The 13,305-nt window shown below is 43.6% G+C and overlaps 1 protein-coding gene across 1 annotated transcript in view; it reads left to right on the top strand.

The window, feature by feature from the left end:
• Nucleotides 1-13,305, top strand: part of EXTL3 (exostosin like glycosyltransferase 3) — a 211,961-nt gene that overhangs the window by 156,724 nt on the left and 41,932 nt on the right. Inside the window, exon 3 of the mRNA XM_069233782.1 lies at nt 2,957-3,084. Within this exon, the coding sequence (XP_069089883.1) occupies nt 2,957-3,084 (128 nt within the window). The remainder of the gene's footprint in view (nt 1-2,956; nt 3,085-13,305) is intronic.

A 13,305-nucleotide genomic window follows, 5' to 3' on the forward strand; every position in this document is an offset into this window, starting at 1 on the left:
AACGTAGCATAGTGGTTAGGGTTGACTTTATTGATAAGAATTTGTTTCTACCCAAACAAACACCTTTTTAGCAAAATTAGGATAATGGTAGACTGGGACAGAACGTAACTATCCAACCTGCACCATTGCAGTTTGTTTGCAGCTCTTGGGTGGCAGTTCATAGCTCACTGTGCTAGATTATGATTGTAACCTATGTACTGTACAGTAACAAAAGGAGCTTTGTGACAAAAGCAGTAACCCACTGAGCTCTGCACATAAAAAACGTTTCTGTGATTTGCATAATCCACGTTCTTTGCAGCAGCCATATTAACCCTCTGCGCTACCTTAGATGATTCAAAACTGCCACTAGACAAAACCCAATCTCTCTACAGCAGTTACATTAATCACTAGAGTTATTTTGGCACTTTTATTGTTGCCTGAGAGCTGTTGGATACGCAAGGAACTCTGCAGTACTTTTGAAAGTACTGCACTGCTACAAAATCGGCGCCCAGTAATAAAAGCAACCCTCCCCCAATCTTCCAAACCCCCCTGGGGAAATGCCGAATTGCCCGCTACGGCCTGTCCGGCCTTGGTTAGGGCTGGTCTTTTTGAGCCTGCCATGTGCCAGTACGACAGCTCGTTCTCCATGGTATAGGAATGTGGTCCATACAACCACCCAGCATGGCAGTATTGTGATATTCTTGAGACTTGCACTGGAAACCATAGCATTCCTCCAATCCTTAGCCAGGTTTTTTAGGATCCAGCGCAGGTCAGTTCTGAGTGGTTGCAATCACTGCTCATGGTCTTTTATAGAGTCCTCGATGATCAATAACCAAGTTAGTGTTCTCATACCTGTAAGCTTCCTTAGGTGCTCCCATCTTCTTCTTTTTTTTTTTTTTTTTTTAAAGTGCTCTAATGTTTTTCTTAAAATAAATCCCTCTCGGGACCTGGTACATGAAACCAAAAATATATGCCCCTAGTAACTTAAAAACTAGCTATATTCGTAGTATCAAGTATGCAGAGGGATGTTTTTGGCTAACTTTCTGCAGAGCACCGGTTCACTGCACACTGAACCTTTAGTGATTAATACCCTTTACCCAGCAAAGTTTACTATTCAGTAGTCCATAACTGCTCATATACAAGAAGAAAAGGGCCTTGCACCAATGAATCCCTGCTTGCATAGATTCCTCCATCTGATTATCATTTGAAACATCTTACAAAATTGAACCTTTGACCTTTTCTTAGATCACATTTTTGTGTGTGTTTTTTGTTTTTTTTATACTCGCAGTTTGGCACGTTGTTTTGTCACATCTATACCGCACTCATACTTTAACTGGCCCGATGTCCCTTGCGCACCATGTCCTGCTTCTTGTCTCCCATAAGTTTAAATGGAAAAGCAAGGGGACCTCAAAACCTGAATAATCTTGTTATACAGTTTAATTTTCAAATAAAATTTATTTTAAATCCTATGCCATTTATTTGGCTTTTATTCTACAAATAGTTGATCTTCAGTGAAAAATAATTTTTCTTTCACTAGGCGATCATTAAGTGTTTTCTTTAATCATATTTAATGCCTTAATTTGGCATTATTATTTTTCTATATTTCTTGTTTTCAGATTAGGTTTTTTCATCACAGCTATGTTCTTCAAAATCACATAATCCTGCGATGACCACATATTTACGCATTGTGTCTACTATTATTTTTAACAAATTCTGTGTCAAACTAAGGCGAGACTAATTTGGCTTGTGTATTGGGTGAAAGAGTTACGCTTGTGATTTCCCATTGGTTTTCAACCGTGATGTGATTGCTACACTTTGTGTGTGTGAGTAAACTTGTAAAGCCAGATATCTAAGCATTTGGCAGGCATAAATTAAACTCTCTGAAGAAGAACTAGTCATATTGGATTATAGGGAACAACGCTTTTCTGTGGTTTTGAGCATAAAGACCGACAAGTGGAGAAGGAAACAAGTCTGAGTTGCCCGTCGAGTAGTACCGCAGGAGATTGCGGAGTTTGCAGGCCTAGACAGTTAATATTGGAAAGAGGAAGCGTGTGTCAGTGGAAAATGTTTTCAGAAGTTAGAAAACTGTTACTAGTAGGTATGTTTTAGCTTTGTGTGGCAGTGTAGGAAACGGAGGGATCAAATGTTTGGAACAATAGGAAGGTGAGTGTGACTGTTCTGTGATGATCAGACAGCAGTTTTCATGTCTGGAGTGAGAAATGTTGATTGAAGGTAAGGTACATGGTAACATAGTCCAGAGAGGAGGAACGCAGAGGTGAGGGTTGTGGTTTAGTGAAGCAAGCCAGAAGAAGGAGAAATTGAGAGGAAGAGACCTTGTTCCAGATGTGGGTGAGTGAAAGGATTATCAAATGTATCTGTTGATTGGAGTAGAGAGGTGGGAAATCATCAATAAAGTGTTAATAGTTAGGAAGCAGATTAAACACGTGAAAGTATTGAAATCAGATTTTCTAGAATGTTTGGTGAGATGGAGGAATAGAGATTACTAAGGAGTGGGCTGGCAGCTTGTGTGGCAAATAGACTAGACGGCCAGGGATGTCAAATGGAGCACAGGACTGTAGTCCGTGTTGAATAATAGAGGTAGAGGCTAGAAAATCCAGGGACAGGGAAAGATGGCGAGATCTTTTAATCCATTCTACACCTCCGCTAGATATACGTAACATGTAGTGAATTGCTGCAAAACAGCGGGGAAGAAATTCACTAGGAGCTAGAATTATCCTTGGTTGTTCCAGACATGAGTACAGCAGAAGCCTGCGGAATCTACGTTTGGTGTAAGGGTGTTCTGTTGCAGGGAATCGACGCATAGGAGTCGAAGCAGCATGTCTTGGAAGGCCCATCCACCTTGGCCCAAAGTTCACATATATTAGTGTTCAGTAACAATTTAAATAAATTGCTTTCTCTGTGCCATGACAAGTGTATTTGATTTCAAACCAATTTCTGCACCGTTGTTCTCGCTTAGGTTGTCCGCACAGAAAAGAACAGCTTGAATAACCGATTCCTACCATGGGATGAGATTGAAACTGAAGCAATTCTTTCCATCGATGATGATGCCCATCTTCGCCACGATGAGATCATGTTTGGTTTCCGGTGAGTAGCCTAAAATGCATTGCATTTGCTTGAAAAACAGATGTCTTCTGCAGGCGGTTTAAGTGTAAAAAGAGTATGAAGAGGCTGAGCATCTGTTTGCTTTGATATGATTAATGCACATAGATAGGAGAGCATATGGCTTGGCAAGCTTCTCTAGTGAATATAGCTCTGCAGCTGAGTGTGCCAGGCCCTGCCCTCTACTCTTCAATAAAGTTGCTGTTCCAGCACTATGCAATACAGTTAGTGAATACACTTCCCATGCATTCATTTTAGTGGAACTAAAGAGCATACTACAATGCATTAAAGCACACTTACAATGCATTCATTCAAATATACTTTGAAATATATATATATGTATATGTGAATGTTTACACATTCTTGCAACACTACCAGTCGCACCCCCCTCTGGCATTGATGCCTGCCATTTGTGTGCAAGTCCTGTCAAATATGCATAAAGCGCGCATTTCCTGAGATTCACAGAAACCTGATTTGACAAAGGCGATTTCCGCCGAAATGCATTACAGATATAAAGGAGCAACATATTAATGTAATGCTTTTTTCTTTGAACCTTTCGAAAGGAACATCTAATATTCACACAAAACAAAGCAAGTGTAACTTGTTTGTAATGGGTTAAGAGTGCACTTATTAAATATTTTGTATTTGTATAGGTCAAAACAAAATTCAATGAGAGCCCCATAACAATACCTTTACACTAATCAATGCTGATGCGGAGTACAGCGACAGCCTTTAAACAACCAGGCACTGTTGATGCTGCAAGAACAAGTGTAGCAAAAAAAAATAAGCCACAGACTTGTTTACATTTCTATGCAGCTGTGTCATAACTTAGAAAGCACATCCATCCCTGTCACAGCAAAATAAAGAAAAACATTTGTTATAAACCAGCATTCTCAGAGCTAGGGCTCGGCATAGGCTCTGTGAAGGCACGTATTCAGCTGTCATCCAAAGGTACCGGATCAGGCATATCCTTATGTGTCAGCATTTATAAAGGCTTGACCAAAAGGGAAAAGTGTGGGATCCACTGACGACAGTAGCCAACCATTTCCAGGAACATCCAGACTTATTTCTGTGTGGCAACGAAATTAATTTTCATGATCGTTGAGTTTCTTTCTTGTGAAACTTTCCTCACACCTTTCTCTATGTTGTGATCTAAATACAGAACGTTTTTCTTGCAATACTGCAGTTTTGCTGGGGAAACTTTGTCCATTTTCTCCTAAATGATTCAAGAGAGCAATTGTATTTCTTCTGCAAGCTTCTCGGGTGTTTAACGCGACTAACAGGTCGTCTGCTTACTGGACTGTAGGACATTTTAAGGGACTCCAGATTCTTTTTCAAGATGTGGTTGAAAATGGATGGTGACTCCGTATGCCTGTGTGGCACTCTGCACCATGTCAACACAAAACTGACAGATTTGAACGTGAAGAGGAATTGGTTTTCCTCATGCAGTGGTTGGTGAAAACGGCTTGGCAAAGATCAGTCATAGCAAAGCATGCTGCTTCACAGGGAATTTGAAATAAAATCACTGCTCGACTTGGTGCCACAGGACAACATGGAACAACAATCTTGTTCACATTTCTCAGGTCTTGAACTATGTAGTACTTTCCATTGGGCTTCTGCAGTCCGAGAATGTGAGAGTTACATGGACTTCCCAAAATCTCTTTCATGATATCTTGCTGAATCAGACAGGTAATCAAAAGGGTAATCAGCAATTGCCTCTGGTGACATATTAAACAGGGATGTTTTTGGATACACTGCATTGAGCTTCACTGTTATTTGAATAGGGTTGTCTCCTTTGAGTCCTATCTCTTTTCCTGAAATCCCAAACTTCAGGTGTCACTGTTTCTTTCAAATCTTCAGGCAGTTCATTACATGTGAGCATTGGGTACAATGAGGCACAGCTTCCTCATTTGTTTGAATTGCTATTCCTCAGCAGCTAATAGAACAGTTTAGCTTACACCATAGGTCACGTTCTACCAAGCTTATGGGGTTTGAATCACATTCCACAAATTGGTGCTCATCTTCAAATTAACCTATTTTTACAGGGACACACTATTACAGGGTTGGTCAATTGCTTATTTGCGGCTTTTTTCCTGAAAGAGGCAAATTTGACTCTTCAGCTGTTGTGACAGTGGAACGTGTAGCTCCTGTCTCAACCAATAATGACACATCATGGCACAGAACATTGGCATTTACATTGGGACAATGTAGATCTACTTCTAAGCATGCAATCCTCAGCATCATAGCTATCACTTTGAAGAATTTGTGAAAATTCCTCATCGCTCAAGTCTATTAGGGGAAAGTATTATGCTATCTGATTTATATTTGCATTTGCAATTTGATTCATGTTTTGTTGGGGGAACAGTCACTTGCTGCTGTGTCATCAGGGCTTGCAGTACCTACATCTGCTGTCCTCTGGACACATTACATTTCACGCATAGGGTCTTTGAACTCTTTGAACTCTTTGAACTTGATTATTGCCTTGCATCCGAGCAACTCCAGCATTCTGCACTTGATTAACTTGATTATTCACATTATTATATGGACACTGCAGTTGCCAATGACCACAATTTCTGCACACATGACAGATTCCTTCTCTTCAAAGCCTGAACATCAAGAACACCTCCTTTTTGCTCTATCTGAACACCACAACCTCTACCTCTAGGCTGAACAACGCTCATCACCTGCTGTGGTACTCCTTGCACTTAACTTGTATTCACCATCATCAGCGGATTCTGATTAGTTTTCTGTGCAGCTTTCAATTGCATGGCCATTACCTTTTACTTCAATTTCTTATGCTTCACTTCCAATTCATCACTATACTACTTTGCATATTGCAGGAATTTATCAATCGGTTTATTCTGCCAACAGATCAGGTGTTGCTGAATCATTTCATTTATGTCTGGCTTCAATCCCTGCACAAACCTGAACACAGAATGACCCATATCTTTAGTTCCTATTGTCTCTGTACCACTATGCTGTTTGAAAGCCTGCAACAACATTTCATAATAAGCATGAACCAACTCTTTTGATTCCTGAGATCTTCTGTCAGATTTCTGCTAATGAGTATCTTTTGGGGGCACTTTATTTTTCAGAAATTCAATCATCTTGTAATACGTTTTCGATACCTCTTCAGATGGTGCACCTGTTACCGGTTCTCTTCAAGGTTCACTGTCAGGCCGATCAACGTGCACGTTGCATTCAATGCATGAATCAGTGAGCACCACAATGTCAAACAACGTATTAAAATCTTCACACAGGCATTTTGAAAGTTTCAATAATCTCTTTGCTTACATCATTCCACAGCTTTTCTCTCAATCTCGGGTAATCATTTGTGCATGACAGTATATCACTCCTGTTCCAGGGTATATGGGCATATTCTCCACCTGGTATGTCTCTCATAGGCATCATTTTCACATTGCCCTTGGCTTTGCTTTCTTCCGATCTTGTTTCTTCGCCCATCTACCTTCCCACTTATCTAAGACTCCTCATGTCTTATTGTATGTACTCAATTCCTTAATGTACAGTCTCATTCTAGGAGATCTCATGTTGACAATGTCCTTTGTGCAGAATTGTAATCTGCTTCTTCTCTTTAAGGGCTTTGATTTTTCTAAATCCGCATCATATTTCTTGGCCACTTCAGCTAATCTCTCATAAGCCTGTCCTGCACCTTGTATAACATCTTTGCACATGAACCATAGTTAATCTTTTGTAAGTTTCCAATTGAGCTGTGTCTAACGATCCTAAAATCATTTAATTTAATTCCAGTTTAGATCGGGGAACATATACTGATCTTTCTCGGGTGATTCTTCTGTTCGAGCTTTGGAATTTCTTGCACCTTGCGGACTCAAATATTTAGCCAATCTGTCCGCTGTTGTGCTGTGAAACCTTGCAAACTAATACTATTTCTCTGCGATACTTCTCCTTGCGTAGTGCTGCAATGTACATTCCGGATCTGATCAGGCCTGGGCATGAAACAGGGTGGGATTCCCTGAGGAAACCATACATCAGGAATAAGTCCTGCTTAATTTAACATCAAGTTAAGTTCTGCAATTCGAATAGGGGTCAAATGTTGAACAAGAGAATCTGTTCTCTCCATCTTTGAATTGTTTGAATAAATGTATCTCTGCACACCAATTTGTGATATCCCAGCAAATGTAACTGGTGAATCAGGAAAGTCTGGACATTTATTGAATGGGCATTACTTCCAGAAGTTCCTGAAGCATGCAAGGGTGACAGTACTGAAACTTTGTCCTGTTTGACTCGGAGTAACATTTGGCATTGACTGTTCTGGACTAAACATTGGCACAGGTTGATTCAGGGTAGAGTTTTGCATAGGCGGATTCACACAAGGTGACTGCACCCTTTGACTCACATTAGGATCTGGCACAACTTGGTTGACAACTGGGCTTGGTACGGGCTGAACTGTGTTAATAGTTGGAACTGATGGAAACAGTACAGGAACTTGTGTAACTGAATTTGCAGGTGTACCTTGACTATCTGAATTTAGGTCTGTGCAACTGGAGCAGTTGGCACAGTCGGGGTTACATTTCGTGTTGCTTCGCTTCTTGCTCCTACCTCAACTTAGTGATATGAAGGCAGACGATTTATCAGGGCCTGATTTACTAACTCATCATCTGAATCTCTGTCATATGTTACTGTCTTTTTAGTCTAAGATTCTGTTGCCTGTTCTGCCTTTTCTGCCTTCTTTTAGTCTTAGGTTTATTGCCTTCTTCATTTGAAATAGCTGGAAATAGTCTAACATCCTCAATCACAATTGCTCTCCACATTTTTGTTCTGCATCTAGCCTCTGAAAGTGTCTTAATTGTTTTCTTCATTCTGTTCTCATACTTGGTTGCCTTTTTTTCTCATGCTGCGAGTTCCCAAAGACTAAGGACTTCAGACTGTGCAGGTCTTGGGTGCGGTATCATCTCATACATTATTTGCCTCCACCTATCTGTAATTCCCTAACTGGAATGAATGCATTTCCTCTTGAAGCATACTTTAACTTTTGAAGAATTTATTTAATTACAATAACTTTTTGATTGTACCAGGAAGTAATTTCAATCACCCAAATCCTTTGCTCTCACTGTTCTTAACCAAAAGCAGTACAGCACTGTCCACCAATACCATTGCGGTTTCACACCAACCGGCCTATACCAGTGCAGCACAAATTGATTTGTCACACTCTTCTTTCAGCACTGTAGTCACTTCGCAATTGTCTCTCACTCAATCGCTCACACAGACCTAATGCAAAATATTGCTAGCAAAAACCAACAACCTGTCTGCACACTACAGGTAGGACTCAAACAATTCAAAGCTGTACAGAGATACATTTTCCAGGGCTTGGCCAAAAATTGCAAGTGGGGGGGGGGGATGGGGTAGTGCACCCCTGCCCCCAGGCAGGCTCCCTATGTCCCAAGGTGTGCTGTCTGTTTATTAAGTGAAACTTGACCAGCAGTTCTCACTCCGGTTGATACAGATCCTCCATGTGCACTCAGGTTTCACTTAATATCAACCAATAACTCACACTCAGTCAAGGTAAAACTGTTGGCACGGTCAGTGACATCTCATGACAAGTACCTCACTGCAGACAATAATTAACCAAGTGTGTTCTACACTTGTGCGTTATCCCGGGATCTTAGGCCACGACGGACCCATCAACAGCTGCGGACAGTTATTAAGCAAAAAGAGCCACAATCACTTTGAGTAAAACTACTCTGCAAAACACTTCAGAACGTCACACTTCGCCGCAATCTTCAAGCCAGAGCAATGCAAGTGCAAAAGCCTATTAATACTCACACATCCGTCATTTGTAGGCACGACGCTGGAACTTCATCAATCTTTGGAATGAAACATGGGACAGATGTCGGGGTGAGCAGTGTTTGGGCAGTCACATGGGGCTAGTCCTGAACTCCCTAATACTACATATAAATGATTCTTCCCACTTATGGGACGAGCCATCCTCTGCTGCCAGATCTGCTGAAGCATTTTCATCCTGCTCAGGAATCATTTCCCTTCGAGGATGATGGATCTTTGGACCTTGCGACAGGGTGTGGTAGAACCACTAGCACAGCTTCCATACGAACCCAATTAAATTACACATCAGTGTGGCCATGGAAGGAAAATTCCAGTCAGAAATAAAGTTAAGGGATTTATTACAATCTGAAGCTCAAAGTCGTGTACAGTTCACAAGACCAGGTTATAAAGATACGTAATCACCAACGGTTGTCCAAGTTGACAAAATAAATTCGGACGCCATTAACAAAAGTTAGCATTCAAGAAGGATAATACATATAATCAAAATAAATATTCAAAATACATAAATTAAGTGTTGCTCAGGATTAGCAATTGTCAGTCAATTCAATTTAGCAGAGTCATAATGTAGCTGTGCACAGGAGAAACCCTACAATTGGCCAAATCAGGGGGGCGGAACACGTGCAGACAAAAGACAAAAAGGGCTAGAATAATTTGGAAAATATAATCTCTGAACATTTAATTTAATTGAAATGCCACCTATGTCGAATTCTAGTGATAACAAATGCATATTAATAAAAACATGTCTGTTCAGCTTCTACATTCAAACCATTAGTGCTTCGGTTAACATGGAGATGACTTTTGCGTAATTTAGACTACACATCTATATGCAAGCTTTGGTCTACCCTAAATATATGTGTGTGTGTGTGTGTGTGTACACTAAAAAATAAAAAACAAAGTTAGAGGGACGTTATAGTTAGGTTCAAATTTTACACGCACAGAACCATAGAAATTCAACAGTTATACTTATACTTGTCTCAAGACACTATAACATGTGCTCTCTGTTAACTATAACTCGCCCCTCCGCCGTGAACAGGTTTCTCATCAAACCTATTATTGCAGATGTTGGAGTTATATTATAAATGATGTCATAAAAAAGTCATCTCCATGTCATCCTGGTCAACCCTTGTTCCGTCCACAAGCACGCCGTTGAACTCAGGGACCTCCTGGACTCCACAGCCCCGGACGTCGCCTTCATCACGGAGACCTGGATGAATGCCTCCTCTGTTCCAGACATCGCCACCGCCATCCCCGAAGGCTACAAGATCTCCAGAAGAGACCGCACCAACCAAGTAGGAGGAGGTATCGCCATCGTCTTCAAAGACTCCATCAGCGTCACCACCTCCACCGAGGACACCCCTCTCGCCGCTGAACACCTGCATTTTCAGATTCGCACCGACCCGAGGACCACCCTCAGAGGATCCCTCGTCTACCGTCCTCCCGGACCGCGCGCCCCTTTCAGCGACGCCATCGCCGACTTCATCTCCCCGCACGCCCTCGCCTCACCGGACTACATCCTCCTAGGCGACCTCAACTTTCATCTGGAACAAAACAACGACCCCAACACCACCACCCTGCTCGCCAACCTCGCCAACCTCTGCCTCAAACAACTGGTGAACACCGCCACCCACATTGCCGGACACACGCTCGACCCTATCTTCTCCGCCAGCAAACACATCTTCTTCAGCCACACCTCCACTCTACACTGGACCGACCACAGCTGTGTCCACTTCACATTCCGACGCGAGACCCGCCACCTCCGCACTCAACCCATCCCTCGTCGACAGTGGAACAAGATCCCCGAAGAGCAACTCTTCTCCGCACTCGCCGCCAACCAACCCACCCTCACCACCGACCCCAACGACGCAGCCCTCAGCCTCACAAACTGGATCTCCAACTGCGCGGACAACCTTGCTCCCCTCAAACGCACGCATCGACAGACCAACACCAAAAAACCTCTCTGGTTCTCGGACACCCTCAAAGAATCAAAGAAATCAAAGAAAACTTGTCGCGCCCTCGAGAAGGCCTGGCGCAAGGACCACACTGCAGACAACATGACCGCCCTCAAGAACGCTACCCGCGAACACCACCACCTGATCCGCGCTGCTAAAAGGAACTTTTTCACCGACAGACTGGACAAAAACAGCCACAACAGCAGAGAACTCTTAAGCATCGTCAAGGAGTTCTCCAACGCCGTCACGCCCTCACAGGATTTGTGCGAATCCCTCGCCACCTTCTTCCATCGCAAGATCAGCGACCTCCACGACAGCTTCGGACACCAGACCCAACCAAACACCACCGAACCCGCACCCCCGGCCATCACCCTCAACAACTGGACCCACATAAACACTGAAGAAACCAAATCCTCCATGAACTCTATCCACTCCGGCGCCCCTTCGGACCGCTGCCCGCACTTCATCTTTAACAAAGCCGACGACATCATCGCACCTCCAGGCCGTCATCAACTCTTCTTTTTCTTCTGCTACCTTCCCCGAATGCTGGAAACACGCCGAAGTCAAAGCCCTACTAAAGAAACCTACGGCTGACCCGAGCGACCTGAAAAACTTCCGCCCCATCTCTCTCCTGCCTTTCCCAGCCAATGTAACAGAGAAGACCGTCAACAAACAGCTGACCACCTTCCTGGAAAACAACAACCTGCTCGACCCTTCACAAACCGGATTTCGAACCAACCACAGCACGGAAACCGCCCTCATCTCAGTCACAGACGACATCAGAACACTGATGGACAACGGTGAAACAGTCGCCCTCATTCTCCTCGACCTTTCGGCTGCCTTCGACACTGTCTGTCACTGCACCCTAATCACCTGCCTCCGCTCCACCGGGATCCAAGGCCAGGCCCTGGACTGGATCGCCTCCTTCCTCTCAAACCGCTCCCAAAGAGTTTACCTCCCTTCATTTCGCTCAGAACCCACCGAGCCTCCTCCGTTCCTCTGGCCTCGCACTCGCTTCCGTCCCTCGCATCCGCCGCTCCACGGCGGGTGGGAGATCTTTCTCCTTCCTGGCGGCCAAGACCTGGAACTCCCTCCACACCAGCCTCAGGACCACCCAGGACCACTCTGCTTTCCGGAGACTCCTAAAAACCTGGCTTTTCGAGCAGCGGTAACCCCCTCTTTCCCCAAGTGCCTTGAGACCCGCACGGGTGAGTAGCGCACTTTATAAATGTTAATGATTTGATTTTGATTTGATAGAAGAGGTCATTACTTAGGTAATATGTGGGATAGGTAGCAGTGCATGGCGACTGCTATGGTTTTGTGCGTGTAAAATCTGAACCTAAATATAACGTCCTTCTAACCTGTGGTTATTTAGTGAATTTCTAAGGTTTTTTGCAATTCTATTTCCTAACTGTAACGTTTCAGTGAATTTCTAGGGTTTTTCTAACATCAGGTAATATAAAAATACCTTATGTTAATCCAACCCTCGCCACGCAAGGCCTTCAGCCATGCGTGGCAGGGTTTGGCAGTAGGGTCAGGCCTGTGGCTAATCCCCCACAGGCACCCATCCCTACAATAGTAAAAGGCCCCTCCCCCAGGCCGGTTTTAGACCCAGGGACCCCATCCCCAAGAGCCCAGCCAACCCCAAAAAAAGAGGTGGACCACATGACCCTCTTCCCCGGGCTGATTTTGACCCAGGGACCCCATCTCGGGGGCCCAGCTACTTGTTACTTGGTTGCCTGGTGCCTTGTGCAATTTTGTGGGCCTCGGGGGAGGCACAATTCTTCCCAAAGCTCCCACTAAGCGACAGCACACCTCGGGACATAGGGAGCCTGCCTGGGGGCAGGGGTGCACGACCCCTTCTCCCCCCCCTCCACTTGCAATTTTTGGCCAAACCCTGGCATGCGCCCCCTCAACAAATTATTAACTTAATAGTGCCCCTGGGACCTGGCCCTTCCGAGGTATTGTTTTAAACTAGAATTGGAAACTGCACTTTATTTATTTATTATTTATTTTCTGGGGATTTGCGAATTTCTCTTTGAAAATGAAAAAAAAAAACATGTATTTGACCTGACAGGTTTGTTTTGAAACCGGGCTGACTCAGAGTCCCAAAATGACTGCCAACACTTCCTGGTTGAAGTGTTGACAGCCGATCAGATCTCAGCATGAGATCTGTTGGATCCTTGTCCCCAGTTAGCTATATATTTTTTTCTCTAATATCTCCGAAACTACTGAACGAAAGTACACCAAATTACAAAAGCACTCTTGAGACCAAGATGTAGCTTTCTGCCAAATTTGGTGTAATTCCGTCCAGCAGTGTCTAAAAATCCCTTTGGGAAATTGCATGGAGAAAATGTCTTTTTGGACCCCACAATTTTCTCGTCCCCTGCTTGAAGGAGCACCCCGGAACTTTCAAGACAGCAGCTGAAGTGAGTGC

This window comes from Pleurodeles waltl, chromosome 5 (genome assembly GCF_031143425.1).
Source record: "Pleurodeles waltl isolate 20211129_DDA chromosome 5, aPleWal1.hap1.20221129, whole genome shotgun sequence".
In the NCBI taxonomy this organism is placed as follows: Eukaryota; Metazoa; Chordata; class Amphibia; order Caudata; family Salamandridae; genus Pleurodeles; species Pleurodeles waltl.